Source organism: Juglans microcarpa x Juglans regia, chromosome 2D, assembly GCF_004785595.1.
Source record: "Juglans microcarpa x Juglans regia isolate MS1-56 chromosome 2D, Jm3101_v1.0, whole genome shotgun sequence".
Lineage (NCBI taxonomy): Eukaryota > Viridiplantae > Streptophyta > Magnoliopsida > Fagales > Juglandaceae > Juglans > Juglans microcarpa x Juglans regia.
The window spans coordinates 40683476-40701800 of record NC_054596.1 but is presented as its reverse complement, the minus strand read 5'-3'; the positions used below and the strand labels follow the sequence as shown (position 1 = coordinate 40701800).

At 34.3% G+C, this 18325-nt stretch overlaps 1 protein-coding gene across 1 annotated transcript; it reads right to left on the bottom strand.

Annotated features, from left to right (window-relative positions):
- Window positions 1-402: 402 nt before the first annotated feature.
- LOC121250572 (probable WRKY transcription factor 21) lies at window positions 403-4985 on the bottom strand. Its single transcript, XM_041149712.1, has 3 exons — window positions 3501-4985; window positions 3241-3366; window positions 403-916 (listed from the first exon to the last, which is right to left on the bottom strand). Exons 1-3 carry the CDS (start codon window positions 4262-4264, stop codon window positions 772-774), a joined length of 1035 nt encoding a protein of 344 aa, XP_041005646.1. The 5' UTR covers window positions 4265-4985; the 3' UTR covers window positions 403-771.
- Between the last annotated feature and the right edge of the window lie 13340 nt (window positions 4986-18325).

Below are 18325 nucleotides of genomic sequence, written 5' to 3'. Positions count from 1 at the left end.
ACTCACAAGTGCTCACTTCCTGCAGTTGACATATCTTTTTGGGAGGTGACATCCTAATCTAGCGAAAATGAGATGAAATAAAGTTGAAATAAAAATTGTTACTAGAATAAAATATTTATGAGAATATATTTTTTAATATTATTTTTATTTTGAGATTTAAAAAAATTAAATTATTTATTATATTTTGTGTGAAAAATTAAAAAGGGTTGTAATAATTTAATGAGATAAAAAGTTTGGTAAAAATAAACCAAACCTCAAATTCAAGTCACAAACAACACTTGTCACGACCGAAGAGCAACAGTAAAAAATCAGAAGCGTTGGTGACTCTGAGGCGAGTTGATGTATTTGAAAAGCGTCGCCTCTCACTGTTACACACCAATTACGATATACCCAAAAGGAAAGCTAAAAAGCTCCAACCCTTTTACAAGTTTTTACTCTTCTAGTCACATAGCAGATGCAATGGCATCTTCTATCATTCATTCTGAACCCGAGCCCCCTAGGCTTTTTAAAGCATCTCCAGCTAAAAAGGATTAAAGGAGTTCTTACAATTTGAAACCACCAAGTACATAATTCTTCAGTTAAGTGCGGGGCCTCATGCCAATTTGTCAGATAAAGGCTCCGAGTCAACCCTTCAGAACCAAGAAACTGCTCCGACTAAATATATCCATGGTCAAGCAATGCAAAATATGTACATTCCAAGCCAACCAATACATTAGATTTTGGTAAACTAAATTGAAGGGCTTGGCCTTGGTAAATATCTCTCCATGCAGTTCATGTGGTTGTAGACTGTGATGGTAACCTGGGGTGGTTATGCTCGCCTTCATAGGTAACAATGAGCATGGAAGGCTCTTCTAAGCACCTCTCAACATGCTTCCTCGCAGGACAACCTCTCATGCTGCTACATTTGTAGTATCCCCTGCACAAGTTCAGAAACACCTTCTCAAATTTACTAAGCCCCTTAAATGTTGAAGCTTGAAGTTCATGCATAAACTGTAACAACTTTGAAAGTTTGGAAACATTTCAATTTAGTTATTATTCTTTGTTTATACAAGTATAAATATTATATATATCAATAGGAGTAACCAAGTACACCAGACGTATACAAGAAAACATCTAGCCCATACTAGAGAGCTCCTAATGACCCAAAAAGCCCGTGAAAAATTACATAAAATACACCAAGCCCGAATTGGAATAGAACACACATCCCCAACCCCAACCTCTTGTTTATCGTAAGAGTAAGGCCCTAGTTGGATTCAAAAATGAGTTGAAATGGTTTTAGATAAGTTAAATAAAATATTATTAGAATATTATTTTTTTATATTATTATTGTTTTGAAATTTAAAAAATTTGAATTGCTTATTATATTTTATGTGAAAATTTAGAAAAGTTGTAATGATGAAATGAGATAAGATGAGTTGATGTGAGTTTTCAATCCAAACCAAGGTTAGAACTCCACCTGAAACTCCCTCTACAAGAATGTCTTCATAATGCCCTCCATTTAATCTTCCCTTGACTTGAGCTACCACCCTTAGCATCGTAGTTGATTGCCCAAGAAAGAAGCTTTAACTCCCTACTTTTCTTAAAACTTGATTTGGTTTCAAGCGACTAGCTCGCCTCAATCGCAGTGATTAGTGATTTAAATTGATCTTCACATCCTCCATGTGAAAGCCCCACGATATGTTGAATCTCATTAAACTTATGCAGAACTCAATCTAAAGGTGAATCCGCTATATTGTTTATCGGATAAAGAGAAACTAGGGGAACAACATTATCCCCAGACACAGTACCCAACTACACTCTTGACCCTAGACATTCCTCCTCACAAGGCACCAATGACAAACCCATAATTTCCTCCCCGTCATATCCTGCATTCAAATCACGAACCTCCTCAACAGCTATATGATAGTTGTCCATTGTTATTGTCACCATTAAGGCTTCGTTTGGTAACTAAAATCATCTCAACTCATCTCAATTCATCATTACAACTTTTTCAAATTCCAACACAATATATAATAAACAATTCAACCTTTTCAAATCCCAAAATAATAATAATATTAAAAAATAATATTTTAACAATATTTTATCATCTAAACTCAACTTAACTCAACTCAGTTCAACATCCAAACGCAATCTAAGGCCTCGTTTAGATGTTGAGTTAAGATGAGTTGAGTTCTTTATGAATAATAGTGAGTTGATATGGTGAAGTGAGTTTTATAGACCCCACCTAATATAAATTTAGATGTGTTTGGATGTTAAGATGAGTTTATGTGAATTTATAGAAAGTTGAAAAAGGTTGTTAGTCTAGCGTGTAAAGAAGTGTTGAGTTGGAAAAAGATTGTGAATCTCACGTGTAAAGAAATTTTGAGTTGAAATAAGTTTAGTGATTTTAAAATTGAGTGTTTGGATGTTAGACTCAACTTAAAATTTGACCGAACTAAGATCAACTCAGTTCAGTTCAAGTTCCAAACAGGGCCTAAAGGTTCCTCCCCTCCATCGACGAGGACATTGCTTGTATGTGCTCCACCCTCCGACAATCCTTTCTATGCCACTTTGTCAGAGAACAAAAGATGATTTTGCGATTGTTCTAATTTTAACCCTATATTTTCTTGATGAAATAGATTCATAAGATAAAACTGGAATCAAACAACCACCTCCAGCAGGTATTCATGCTGCAACTAGCCAGGCCAAAGCAAATTTCTCATCCCCAGCAACAGAGGAAGCATGAGGAAAAACTCTTGGTTCCTAGACTTGGACTTTAGTTTTTTATTCTTTCAAATGTTGCATCTAAATCATGGCGCTTCACAAAACTATAAATACATTGGTCAATGCTAATTGTATTTTTATTGGGTATATAGCTCAAGTTTGTTGCTATTCCAATGGAGAGTAGTGAACAATCACAAAATACCATCCAATGGTCAATCACAGCTAATTGAAAGTTCAATCACAGAAAACCATCATATGGTCAAACACCTCTACTCATTTATGAGGAAAAAAGGATGCAGATCTTTTTCCACTGCAGTACTTCTCAAAATAAAGATTGGAAAGAAACAACAACACTAACATCTACTCATCAGAAAAAAGTTAACACTAATTTCCATGAACAACTAATAACGCTTCAGTTAAGTGCATTACGCCCTAAAAAATGCATATCAAATTGCAGATCAGCGATAGCTAAAATGAAACTTTAAAGCCAATCATCAGATTTACAAAAACTTGACGTGAAGCAGAGATTCAATATACCTAGGATGAGGAGAACCCTTGATTGGCTTCTGCCCATATTTCCTCCATGAGTAATCATCAGGAGGTATATCTGCAAGCTTGTTACTGATTGCAGGTACCTTGATCAATCTCTTCACCCTATGTTTCCTGCAAGCATGGTAAAGCATATTAAGAAAAATCTGTCAACAAAAAATCAAATCATTTCACATAAAAAAGGAAAGAGGAAAACTACAGAATAAGATCAAATAAATGGAAGAGATGGAGCGGAAAAAAAGTCTAACCTCTTCTTTGAGCAGTGACATCTACCACTGCTCCCACACTTCACACTCCCATCCTCTCCCCGGGCAGAACACTTTCTCTTATGCTGTTGTGAATTCTGATCTGAAGAGTGAGGTGCCCCAATCAAATGGAAAGCACTTGCGTCCAAGTTAGCTACACTCCCATCTATACTCAAGGAGGAAACAAAAGACCTAGTGGATGACATTGTGGGAGTACAACTAGAGCTATCAAAATTCAGGTTTATGCCACTATTGCTCCTGCGATACATCATCTCGGCTTGCTGTTTCACCTGTTGCTGCTGAAGCAATAACCTCTGCTGCTGTTGTTGTTGGAGGAAGTGATAGTGTGTTGATGGTGTTTTTTGGGAAAGTTGGAGAGGGCTTTTCCCATTTGAGCTCAATTCCAAAGATGGGTTTCCCAAACACAGATTACTCTTAACGTTTGAGCCAATTTCTTGAATTGGGTTTCCAGGAAAGCTAGACTGAAGATATTGAAGATTTTTGGACTGCTGATCTGTTCTACAAGTGGGGTTCTCTAAGAGTATGTTTTGGGGAAAAGAGATTTGGAGTTTCTTGAGCTTTCTCACTCTTGCATGGCCCAAACCTGTATTTAGAAGAGAAACGACTTTCTTGAACCTGAAGACAGCCTCCCCAGTTTCTACCATTAAATTCCTACACTGAACCTGATCTTGAGGCTGAGACAAAAGGCTCAGAACTCTATGGCAGCTCTCCACGGCTGCTTTATTAGCTCCTTCAACCTCCTCCATACTAAGGCCCAACCAAAGAAAAAAAAAACTAGAGACCCGAACACCAAAAACCTAACTAACGTACACCATAAAAGACCCCAAGATATAAGATAACTACCCAAACAACAGATATTCAGCCATCTATATCGGACAAAACAAAAACCCAAGTCAAAATCCCATTTTCACCGAACTTGAAAAAACGCCCAAGCTAGAGATTTTCATTGAAAAATCAGGAATTTCACCATAGCAAAGGCTCAGTTTTCCGAAACAAAGAAGACCAGGAGAACATTTAAAACTGGGTCAGTGAAGATTGATTGAAAAAGAGAAAACCCCAAATAGAGATGAAACCATATACAGCTATTTTCACAGAAGGAAACTGATCAAAGCTAGAATGAAAAAGCAGGAATAGCACCAAAGGACAAACCTTGTTGGTCTTGGTGCAGCCAAACCCTAGATTCTCATTCTTCTTCGGTGGTTTTGAGATTGAAAGGTGTGAAAGAGAAGAGGAAGACTTTTGCTTCGCTTGAGAATTCACAGCGCCAAAAGAATACAAAGCCCTCCACTTTCTCCTCAACAATATTTTATAATTTTTCCAGAGAGAGAAGGAAAAACACAAAGTACTCAAGAGAGGGAGGGGATGTAGAGAGAGAAAGATAGACATTTAAATAAGGAATGCTGCAGAGAAACGAAACTGCCGTCTGTGTCACAGATTTGAAGGTGGGTCCCACACAAAGACCTATGTCACTCTTTTTCTCCTCTCCCCCATTTTCAGCTTCAATAAATTCAAGACTGCTGTGTCTCTTAGCTTGTGCCTTGTGTTTCACTACTACCAGAAGACAAAACTATGTGCTTTTGTCTTTGCTGTCATTAAGCTGTTGAGGTTTGTTTGTAGTATATATATATGGGGAGGTTGGACTTGGCTTATGTGAACACTGTAGTTCTAAACCTCCGCTTGGTCTTTCTGCCAAAAAGGATTCATATTCTCTTCAGTTTCTTCCACTGCACTCTTTCATCTTGCATCTTCTGTCCTTGTTGGCATATTGAGACTTGAATGTCATCATCTCATTACACAAAAAACAAAAAAAAAAAAACATTAATGAATAAAAAAATGTTTGGCAAACAAAAAATTATCTATTAATATTAAAAAAATTTAAAAATTTAGAATCTATGGGTATCTGATTCTCAAAACCAAGATGCTTGTTTTTCTTTTGGTCCTGGCAAACTGTTTTCACAATGATATAATTTATTAATAATCACCTTTCACTATTAAACTATAACTCATGTAATTAACAAGATTAAAAAATTATTTTAATATGAGATGAGATGATTAAAATAAAAGTTAAAAATTAAATAAAATATTGTTAGAATATTATTTTTTAATATTATTATTATTTTAAAATTTAAAAATTTTGAATTGTATATTATATTTTATGTAAAAATTTAAAAAAATTAAAATAATGAGATAAGAAGAGATAAAATTATTTTTGTATTTAAATGAAACCATAATCTGTGTTGAGTTATAAATAAAATTTTTTCTTAAATAATATTACCAATCAATACAAAAGAACATGGCCAACATGAATTGGTGTATTTTTTTTTTTTTAAATATTTAAATATATTAAAAAATATAAAAATAAAAATAAAATAAATAAAAACATAAGGCAACATGGACATAGCCGTTGCAAAATGCAACGAATGAAAAGTTGCCACGTTTAAAATACCTGGCTACACTCTGACACGTACTGCTAGGCTCTGTTGACTGCCCTATTCTCCAAACCGCTATCTTGCACCGAGGGTACATTGCTCCTAATTCCGTGACTGACACCGCGTGGGTCCTGCCGTCGTTGACTTCACACCCCCGTTCTCTCGGTAGAGTAATCTGATAGATAATAAATACTTTATTTAGAAAAATACTTTAAGCAATAGATTAGATCAAACTAATTAGTAATAAATTAGATAAAAGTAAATTGATAAAATTTATATTTTATATTATATTATAAAAATATTTTTATTATAAAATAGATGTAACATATTTTATAAATCTAAAATTAAATCAATTTGTATGTTTATATTTTTATAACCTCTTTATATCTATAATCGTTATTATTTATTTAACAGCTTTGGTAAAATAAATAATTATTGGCTCCATATCTGTACTTATGCCAAAATTTGAGCAGCTATCAAGATTTTTTAAAGTGCTTTTTTTTTTTTTTTTTTTATGTTTATTTATTTCTCATCCAACAAAAGGCTTGTGAATAAGAATATTTCATATATTGTTGATTTCCAAGTGCTATTTAAATATTTCGACTAAAAGGTTGGTTCAGATTTTCCAGGTTCCCTAATTAATTACTCATATATACTAAGCTTGCCTTCCACATATATATACATATATATATATATATATATATATATATAAAGATGTGCAAGTCCCACGCTTTTTTAAAAAATAAATAAATAAACAAATCTTTTATTCACATAAAAAAATTATTTTTAAAAATATTTTAAAGGAAATTCATGAAACTTGCATAATTTAAAACTGTATTTAATATTACTCATATATATAAATTATATAAATTGAAAAGATAAATAGAACTTTACATGAAGAGGTTGGAATCATTTATTGATTAGAGAGAAACCAATATTAAAGTGTTTATCTAGTTCACATTTTTCACGACTCTTGAACGGATGGTCTTAAATATAGTGAGATTTATACGTTATCATGTCTATTATTTCTTCTGAAATTATATTATTCAGTTTGGAGATAAATTAGATCAGAGATTTGCTATCATCAGCTGTTTGTCTAAATTAAACACAACATAAAAGTGTTCATGTTAGATTTACAACTCTCGAACAAATATCATTAAATGTAGTGAAATCTATACCTTATATTTATTTGTTTTTAAAATCAAATTATTTTAATTTGAACACAGAATTTAAAGAGATTCGGGCAAGTGTTATTAACTTATTAGCAATAATGCACATTTGGTTGCGTGATGAATATCTTTAACATGAGTAAAAGGCATTAGCATAATTAATATGTGTTCATAATTGGAGCTAAGACATATTCCTTTAATCATTCTTCACTCAATTTCAACCTAATAGTATAATTATCAACCTTTCCCATACGAATATTTGCTTCATGAAAAATAAATGAAGATTTATTTCATTCGATCTTGAAGATTTAATTATACATATAACATGTGGAATATTTAATCATATTGAATAGAGTGCGGAATTAAAATTTAAACTCAGCTCTTTATTTTGATATTATATAAAATCACTATTTGTCTTAAAAGTTGATAGAAAAAATTAAATTTAATTATTTGTATTAAATTCTTAACAGTGTATTGCATTAATCCTTGTGAAATTCTTTATTACAAAAGGATTAAATAAAAGTAAACTCACAAACTGAAGTGACTTAGTGTGGTGCGTCAGATTGTAAAGTTAATTTTATTGTAAAATAGATATAACAGATGTCATAAAGACACATCAATTTGTGGATTTATTTCTATGTAATCTCTTTGTCTATGTAGTAATTCTGAGGCTTCATTTGAAACTTAAACTCATCTCAACTCATCATTACAACTTTTTCAAATCCTAACATAAAATATAATAAACAATTCAACTTTTTCAAATTCTAAAATAATAATAATATTAAAAAATAATATTCTAACAATATTTTATCATTTCAACTCAATTCAGTTCAACATCCAAACGCAGTCTTAATCCTTACACGTGCGTAGACACAACATATGTATATATTTAAACAACTCAATTTAACTCTTTTTTTTTTCTTTTTTTGACCATTTCCATGTTACATAGAAGGTGAAACTTGAGTCACAATCTATATTTGTCCTAAAATTGGACGATAAATAAAAACATAGATCATGGGATACTGTTAATTGATCCCATGATCATCCATATATGTCCAACAAATAGTGCTGGGATTTCAACGTCAGTCAAACATGGGGGGGCATTTTTTTCTTCCCCTTCCTAAGAAAGATAGGCCGGTAAGGAAAGACAATTTCCTTTGCATTGTTGAGGTGACAAAGCCATCATGCCCTCACACCAAACTTGTCTGGTTGAATAGTTCCATCCATAATTGCTTGGAAAGAAAATTAATAGACTTGGATTAGCATTTTTGTCTGAGGATGGATGGTTGGTTGTGTCCAATTTTGGACAACCTTACTTTCATTGTCCTTCTTGTCAAACCATTTACCAAACCCCTTTCTAAAGTTTCAACCTTCTCAGCAGTGTGCTTTGACCTCTTGATAAAAAGAAGATTAGAAGAATAATGTTGTTTGGATTCTATGTTGTTTTCACTTCATCATTTAAAACAAAAAAAAAAAAAACCAAATTTAGTTAATTTGGTAGTTGCGAGTTCAAATTCATCTATTTCACCGACGAAATAAACCCCTGTTAAAGATAAAAATCAGAATGACGTGAAAAATATTAAAACAAACTTATCTTTTAATTTAACTTTTTATAAATCACATCAATTTGTACAACTTTAAAGTAAATCTCATAATACTTATAACATTACTCATTGAACATAGTACATTTTTGGTGTGGTTCATGCATTTTTATTGTAGAATTTAGGACATGGCTTTGATTATTTTTTAAAAAAATGTTATGTATCAGTTATTATTTATTTTTATACTATATATTTATAAGAGAATAATTTTTCTATTTTTAATTATTTGTTGTTTATCCTCTTTTTCTCGTTTAAAATAAAATATCCCCTTTTTATGTTATTTTCCAGGAAAAAAAATATCTCCTTTTGAGGACTGAGGTACATGCTGGATGGTTTACTTTTAAGAGTGCGTTTAGTTACCAAACTCACTTCAATTCATCTCAATTCATCATTACAATTTTTTCAAATTTCAATACAAAATATAATAAATAATTTAACTTTTTCAAATTTTAAAATAATAATAATATTAAAAAATAATATTCTAACAATATTTTATCATCACAACTCAACTCAATTCAACTCACTTCAACATCCACACACATCCTAAATCTTTATGGCTTGGCGTCGGTGGCACGAGCTTTTCATCTAAACTAATAAAACTGCGAGCAGCCTTTTCAGATTAATAAAATTAATCATATATATTTTACCTTTCCTTTTTCAAGAAATCTCAAGCAGTCTGTTCTTTGGTTTTTGTTTCTAAAGGCTCTCAGTTTCGTTCTCACTGCCAGATTAGGGAATTAACACAGCAGCCCATGTGTTCATAGGTGAGTGTCTGCAAATGAAACATTCTCCTACCTTCTTACTTACAGACACAGAATGGTTGCTCGATGCCATGCTAGAGAGCTCTCAGTTAGCCCCACTCACCTGGAAACATCCTCATTCATAAACAAGATAATGCCACTTTGTCCTGCCTCATTAACCCCACCAAGAAAAAATAAAATAAAATAATTCTGTCCCTTTATTTTGGTTGAAGAATATCTTTTTAAAATTTTCGGATTCTAATATTTAGTTGAGTTGAGTTTATTAGAATTTAATTTTTTATGAATAGTTATGAATTGAAATAATAAATTGAGTTTTATAAGGTCTATTTAAAATTAGTTTAAATATATCATAAATGTTAAAATAAATTTAAATATATTTATAAAAAATTTAAAAAGATTACGAGTGACATAAAATAAAATGTATTGAATTAAGATAAGTTCATTATATTTGAGTTGCACATGGAAGTTCTGACTTTTACTTATTAATTCATAAAGCAAAAGAGGTTCTTTGGGATCTGGTATTATGCTTTTGAGGTACGGGCATGATTATAACCACAAGTGGTGAAACAGTAGGTCTGGTTTCGTGCCCAATCAATGCAATCAATCATTTGTGTTCAATCTAAGACGGTAATGGGCTAAACGAGGAACATAAATGTAGGAGAATTGGGGATATCTTGCTGGAGACCTAACAGCAGTCATCACAACATTTCACTCAAGCCACATTATATCACTACTCAGCAATACATAATAAAGATGATTTTAAAATAAAAGAATGTATTACAAATTGTCTGTACAAATTAGTTAGAAAATGTTCTCTTCATTCCTTTTATAATTATAATAAATAAAAAGTCGTGTACATTATAATACATGAGATCAATATACAGAAATTCTTATTCTCCAACTCTCTGCTTTGCTTTACTTACTTTTCTGCAAGTATTTTGATTTTATCAAAACTGTTATGCTATCAAGAGCCATCCATGGCCTCCGAGAATACTGATTCATCTATCAACAATCCCCCTCCTTCCAATACCAACCCTAAAGACCCCTCCAGCCCTGACTTCCTTAATCCAAACAATGACCCTGGAACCTTACTTACCACTCATCTCCTCACAGCAGAAAACTATCACTCTTGAGCTCGTACCATCCATAAATCTCTTTGAATCAAGAAGAAACTAAGCTTCATTGATGGTACGCTTCATGAACCTACTGCCCTAAACTCTGCTCAGTTAGAACCATGGCTTGAATGTAATGACATAGTTGTAACTTGGTTTCAAAATACAATGTGCCTTGAACTCAAAAACAGTGTTGTGTATGTTGAGACTGCTCATGCCCTATGGCTTGAGTTAGAGCAACGTGTTGCACAAAACAATGGCCCACAGATTTACGAATTGAAACAATCCATCCACTCACTTACTCGAGGGGATGACTCTGTTAGTCTTTATTTCTCAAAATTAAAGAGTTTATTTGATGAACTTCTTAATTTTGAAATCATACCATCTTGTACCTGTGGTGCTATGACACCTGTCATTGAGAACCAACAATGTGACTGGATGATGAAGTTCCTCATGGGACTCAATGATTCATTCACCAATATCAAAGCTCAAATAATTCTTCTTAAACCCACCCTTACCTTGAGTGAAATTTATGCTCTTATTCAACAAGAAGAGAAGCCTAAACAGATCTCAACAACCTTCCATAGTCTTCATGAGACTCTAACTATGGCTACTAAAACCTATTTTCCATCCAACCGAGATAGCTCAAAACAATTTGGTTATCAAAGGAGAGAAACTCTTTTACTCTTTTTGCAAAATCTCTAGGCATTCTTTAGACAAGTGTTTCAAAGCCAATCCCCACCTTGAAAAACCCACCTGCAACCATTGCAACCTTTTTGGCCATACTATTGACAAATGCTACAAACTCCATTGCTATCCACCAGGCCATAAAATTGCCACTCGAAGCAAAGGTTCTGACCCATTAGCTAACCAAATTAGCCTCTCCAATCAAGAACAAATCTCTGAGGAATCACAAGCTGCTCTCATTAAAAAGCAATATCAACATCTCATTACTTTGCTCCAATCTCAGGCTACACAACAAGCTGCTAAAGAAGTTCAATCCATTGATTCCTATAATTGTACCTCTTCCACCACTATGTATGGTATTTCTTCTTTTTTCTCAGCCTCTCACACAATATCATCATCATCACATCATATTTCATGGATTACTAACACGGGTGGATCTGTTGCACCTCCATTTATACCTCTTTACCTACCAAAGTTGATTTTCAAGTTAAATTCCCCAATGGCAACCATGCCAATCACAATCTCACCCTCAAGGATGTCTTATGCATCCCATCTTTTAAGTTCAATCTTCTCTCAGCCAAGAAATTAACTCACGACCTTAACTGTTGCTTTATTTTTTTTAATAATGCGTGTTATGTGCATGACCTTTTCTCTTGGAGCACGATTGGAAAAGGTGAGGCTCACAATGGTTTATACCATCTTCAGTTGACAGATGTGTCTCCCACTGTCTTCTCATCTATTATTTCCAGATTTCCACAAAATCGCACTCCCATTTCTACTTTTGTTATCTCTGATTACAGTTTATGGCATTGTAGAATGGGTCACTTATTAGACTCATGTTTATCTTTGTTACAACAATATTTACCAAATCTGAAAGTTATGCATCATAATGTTCTTTGTCCTACTTGCTATTTCTCTTAACATCACCTACCTTTTCCCGTTAGCTCCAACCGTGCATCAAAATCCTTTGATCTTATTCATTGTGACATTTGAAGACCTTGTTTCCAAATGGCACATGATAGATCCAAATATTTTTTAACAATAGTTGATGACTTCTCAAGATTGACATGGGTTTATTTAATGAACAACAAATCTCAAACCAGAAACTTCATTCAATCATTTTGTTCTTTAGTTGAAACACAATTTCACACCAAAGTTAAAGTGATTTGGTTTGATAATGAGAATGAGTTTGCAATGACCAATTTCTACATGCAACAAGGGATAATCCATAAAAAAAGTTGTGTTGAGAGCTCCCAACAAAATGGGATTGTAGAACGGAAAAACCAGCATATTTTAAACATTGCCCGAGCCTTAAAATTCCAATCTAGAATTCTCACATCCTTTTGGAATGAATGTATCCTGACTGCCACATACCTTATCAACAGAACCTTCTCCCAGTTTACAAAATCTGACACCATATGAACTTCTATTCCAAGTCAAACCAACCTACACCCATTTAAGAACTTTGTCTTTGTTACGCCTCAACTTTAAAAAATAATTGCCACAAATTTAATTCCAAAGCAAAAGCATGCATCCTACTTGGCTACCCCTTTAGTATTAATGGATACAAATTACTCGATCTGGAGAGTAAGTCTGTTTTTCACTCAAGAGACGTTATTTTTTATGAGCACCTATTTCCCCACAAGAATGTCATTACCACCCCTGACTCACAAACATCCTTTACGCTCTAATTCCCCTATTCATTCCCCTCATTTATTCCCCTCATTTTCAATCTGAACCCATACCAGACCACACAACTTCTCCAACTCTTCCTCAATCTGACTTCATAACCGACAACATACATCTTCCACTCTTTCTCAATTTGACCTCATACCAGAACACATACCATCACAATATCCTGTCTTTACATCTCCTTCTAAAGACACCTCTTCACAAATCCAAACTCCACCCCGACGCTCAAACAAACCAAGGAAACCCCCATCTTATCTCCATGACTACTACTGTCAACAGATTACCATGCCCACTATTTCTCCTTCAAACTCCAAGGTAAAAGGTAATTCACTCTCTTCCCATCCTTATCCAATAAATTCTATTTAATGCCATGACAAATTATCACCCAATCATGCTGCCTTTGCCACTTCCATCCTTACTCATATTGAACCACACACTTATGCACAAGCTGTGAAGAGTTTAGATTGGCGTAAAATAATGGATAATGAAATTGCTGCTTTGCAACTGAACAAAACTTGGGATATCATTGATCTACTTATTGGAAAGAAGGCCATTGGTTCAAAATGGGTCTACAAAATTAAATACAACTCGGATGGGACAATTGAGAGGCACAAGACATGCTTAGTTGCCAAGGGTTATACCCAAGAGGAAGGACTTGATTATCATGAAACATTTTCACTTGTTGCCAAACTTGTGACAGTCAAAACACTTCTGGCCGTGGTTGCTGTCAAAGGTTGGATTCTCCAACAATTTGATGTTAATAACGTCTTTCTACATGACGATTTGGAGGAAGAAGTATACATGAATATACCTCCTGGCTATTCCATTCAAAGTCCCAACAAAGTTTGCAAGTTGAACAAGAGTTTATATGGCCTTAAACAGGCTTCCTGACAATGGTATGCCAAATTCTCTTCTTCCTTATTACACTTTGATTTTATTCAATCCCGAGCTGATTATAGCCTTTTTACAAAAGGGAATGGTCCATCTTTTATAGCATTACTCGTGTATGTTGATGATATATTTGTGGCTTCAAATAATTATCATGAAATTTCTACACTCAAAGTTTTTCTTGAGTCAAGATTCAAAATTAAAGACCTTGGTACCCTCAAGTACTTTCTCGAATTAGAGGTAGCTAGGATTTCAAATAGGATTCAATTATGCTAAAGGAAATACGCTCTTGACATCTTACATGATCTGGTTTAATTGGTTGCAAGCCTAGCTCAATTCCTATGGACCCGAATCTCAAATTCAGCAAAGATGAAAGCAAGCTACTTCATGGTCCATCTGAATTCAGAAGACTCATTGGACGTCTTCTTTACCTAAGCATCACACGGCCTGACTTGTCATTCGTAATTAACTTGCTCAGCCAATACATGAGTTCCCCTCGTATCCCACATCTTCAAGCTGCCCACAAAATCCTAAACTATGTGAAGAAGTCCCTTGTTGGCCAGGGCTTATTTTTCCCTTCATCCTCAATCTGTTAGCTCACTTCATACTGTAATTCTAATTGGGCTTCATGCCCTGATCCACGGAGGTCATCCACAGGTTATTGTGTGTTCCTTGGTAAGTCACTCATCTCCTGGAAATGCAAGAAACAAACAACTATATCCCGTAGCTCTGCTGAAGCAAAGTATCGTTCCATGGTTTCTGCCTCATGTGAACTTGTTTGGTTAAGATATTTACTTGCTAACCTCACGATTTCTCATCCACAGCCAACCATTCTTCATTGTGATAGTAAGTATGCCCTATATATTGCCTCAAATACTGTTTTTCATGAGAGAACCAAACATATTGAATTAGATTGTTATCTAATTTGAGATAATATTCAAAATGGTCTCATTGCCACTACATACACACCATCTACTTCACAATTGGCTGACACACTTACTAAGGCTCTTCATTCTCCATCATTTTATTCCCTTTTGCCCAAGATGAGAGTAATTGACATACACTCTCCATCTTGAGGGGGAATGTTAGAAATCACACAGCAGCCATCACAACATTTCACTCAAGCCAAATCAGATCACTACTCAGCAATGCATAGTCAGCAGAATAAAGATGATTCTAGAATTAAATAATTGTAATTCTGTTACAGATTGTATGTACAAATTAGTTAGAAAAGGTTCCCTTTATTCCTTTTGTAATTACTATAAATAGAAATCCATGTACATTTTAATACATGAGATCAATATACAAAAATTCTTCTTCTCCAACTCTCTGCCTTGCTTTACTTGCTTTTCTGCAAGTCATTTTGATTTTATCAAAACTGTTAAATCTCACTTGTGTTAAATTCAAATATTGTTCTAATTTTTGCAAATCTGATTAAACTTAAAGCACGATTATGGGTCTCATTGCCTTTTGTAATCTTTTTTTGTTGTCCACGAGATGCCTCTTTGTTGCCAGTGTTCTAGCTCTAATCTGATTTGACACATTTATGCCATGTTCATACTTTTTCTTACCCTCAAAAGTGCAGGCCACCACACACATTTGCATTTGGACAGTGATATAGCGATTAGTAAGGTAACAACAACACTTTCTTTACGCTTTACATCTGGAAATGATAATGGTTTAAGAGCCCACATGTAAAAAAGTTCTCACACTTCAGTCTGGTTCTTGGAGTCCTTTTCTTTTTTCTCGATGGCAAGGAAGAAAAAACAGAACATATGTGTTTAAGAGTTTAATACCAGAAAACATCTCAATCCATGAAACTTGCACATGCAGCTGAAATGGTGCAAACATTTTACTCGTGCTGAAACCACTACCTTTAAGAAACATAAATGGTACTAGATGCTCAATAATAGCTGACTATAAGAGATAAAATATAACGGGCCCATGGTATTGTTTAGACCTAGCTCAACGAGGAAAACTCATCAGAAGAGAAGAAAAAGAGAAGGAAGGAGGAGACAAAAGGTTAAGAAGGGTGTCAGGAAGAAAAGAATGGAGTAGACATAAATAAAGAGTGATGTGATATAAAGTAAAGGGGGACAGGAGATAAAAAGAAATAGCACATATGACTTCATGGACTTGGGGGGCCAGGCTTCTCTGAGACTTTACATTGTTCAACCTCACCATATAAACTCCAGCGAGAGGAGGAAAATCAGAGGGTAGAGCTCAAATCTCCATTATACAGTGAGTCCGAGAGACCATGAGAGATTATAAACAAGTATATTATAGTAGATTCCCCCCTCTTTGAATCCTTGTGAACGTAGGCCTAGTGCCGAATCACGTAAATTTATTTATCTCATTCTCGTTACTTTTATTGCATTTATTTACTGGTCACGACCATGGATGCAAGTATGGACACTGTACAGCCGCATTAAACCATTGTCGGGGGTCCACACAACACCAATAGAGGCTCAAACAACCTCAACAGAGTCGGGAATGAATCTTTCTCCCCTTCTGAACTGTTACTCTATTTTTAGTCATTAACACTGGCATTTCACACTTCCTTTGATATGTTAGATATGGTGCCAATTGGTAGCAAATCAACTGCAAAGCATAAACCTAGAAACCAATTCAGCTCAAAGTCCAAAATCTTGCCAAACATATCGAAGAAACTTTTGTTTCAAGTTCCGACGCCATTATAGTTGGGACAAATTCATCTAAATGTATGAATAAATTATATCTTGTAGATCAACTATCAACAGGCTTTTGCTCCTAGCAAACTCATCTATGCATTTTGACACCACCAAAAATGAAGGCTATCATGTAACAGAATTCCGCAAGATAAGATAAACTAGAAAGTAGGACATTAGCTGACTAGCATCAAACCACCAAACATAGATACATTAAAGGGTTTAAACATTGGCTGGTTTAGGATTCAGATATTTATGAAGTGAATGGTTTTGTGATCGAAATGCTTAGTTTTTGCTTTAAATAATCCCTAGACCCCAAATCCATAAAGGAACTTATAATCTTTGCAATTGAATGCAGCCTTAGACCTTCCTCGATGAAACACAAATCATGGTATTCATTATAGTAATACTCCAAGTAGTTTGATCCAAAACAAAAGATGAACAAAATTCTTTAAAACATAAAATTATAACACTTATACGACTCTGTTATTAGGGATCTTGAGAGCCAATTTACAAGAACTTTCACAAAACAGAACCTAACGACTTTCTTTTCCGGCGTTAAAGTAAAATAGTAATTTATTGATTGAATAAGAAGTATTTATTACGTCGAAATACTCCACCAGTCTTAGAAAGTCTTACTTTAACCATGCATTACGAATACATTTTGAATCGGCCCTCTCGAATCAACAAACCCACATGCCACAAGTCACCTTTACAGCTAGTATTAAGGCAATTATCTCTCAAGAAGAAGATTCTACAAAAACCTATCCACAACAAGTATTGCAACGTGAAGATATGCCACCAAATTTAGAAGCTTCTGGAAAGATTCCTCATAACAACAAATGTTGAGGTGTAGAGCTAGCTCTAGAATATTCTTGTATAATAGAATTGATGAGGTGGAGTGCTAGGGGTCGTGTGATCTGGAAAATAGTGGGAGTGTTCTCTTTCATGAGTCTTGTATAAATATTCTTTGTAAGGGTCTATATAAGTGTGATGAGTAACAAAGATGAAATGATATAATAGAATTATCGATTGAGCGTTCTCTCAAACACTTTCTTTGCATTTCTTGTGCTAGTGCTTTACTTGTTTTTTTATGGTACCAGAGCTACCAGAGGACCCACATCCATTTCTTCTTTAGCAAACCACAATGGAATCTCTAGAAAAATCATCCACTTCCCACCCACTACCAATCCGATCATTATTAACTCAGCCACATACTTTGTTACACTCAAACTTACCTTACATAATTACCTTATGTGGAAAGCACAAATTGTGCCATTTCTCAAGGGCTATCAGCTGTTTGGATATGTGGATGGCTCAATTGCTATGCCGCCTCCCATGGTGGAAGGAAATGTCAGCCCAGTATACACCAAATGGATCTTGCAAGATTAGTTAATCATTTTGGCTATCAATTCCTCTTTATCAGACATGGTCCTAGCTCAAGTTCTTGATTATGCAACCTCACACGAGGTATGGACCACTCTACACAGCCTCTTTGCAACTCAATCCTCAGCTCATGTGATGCAGACCCAGTATCAATTAGCAACTTTGAAGAAAGGATCTGAGTATATTACAAAGTATTTTCATAAAGCAACATCGTTGGCTACCACTCTTGGTGCTGCTGGCCAACCACTATCTTCATATGAATTTATTATCTATTTATTGGCAAACCTTGGCATTGATTATAAATCACTCGTGACCTCCATTACTACTCGACTAGATTTGCTACCAACTCTGCAAGTTTACAATTATCTCTTGAATCATGAGTTTTGGCTTGCTTA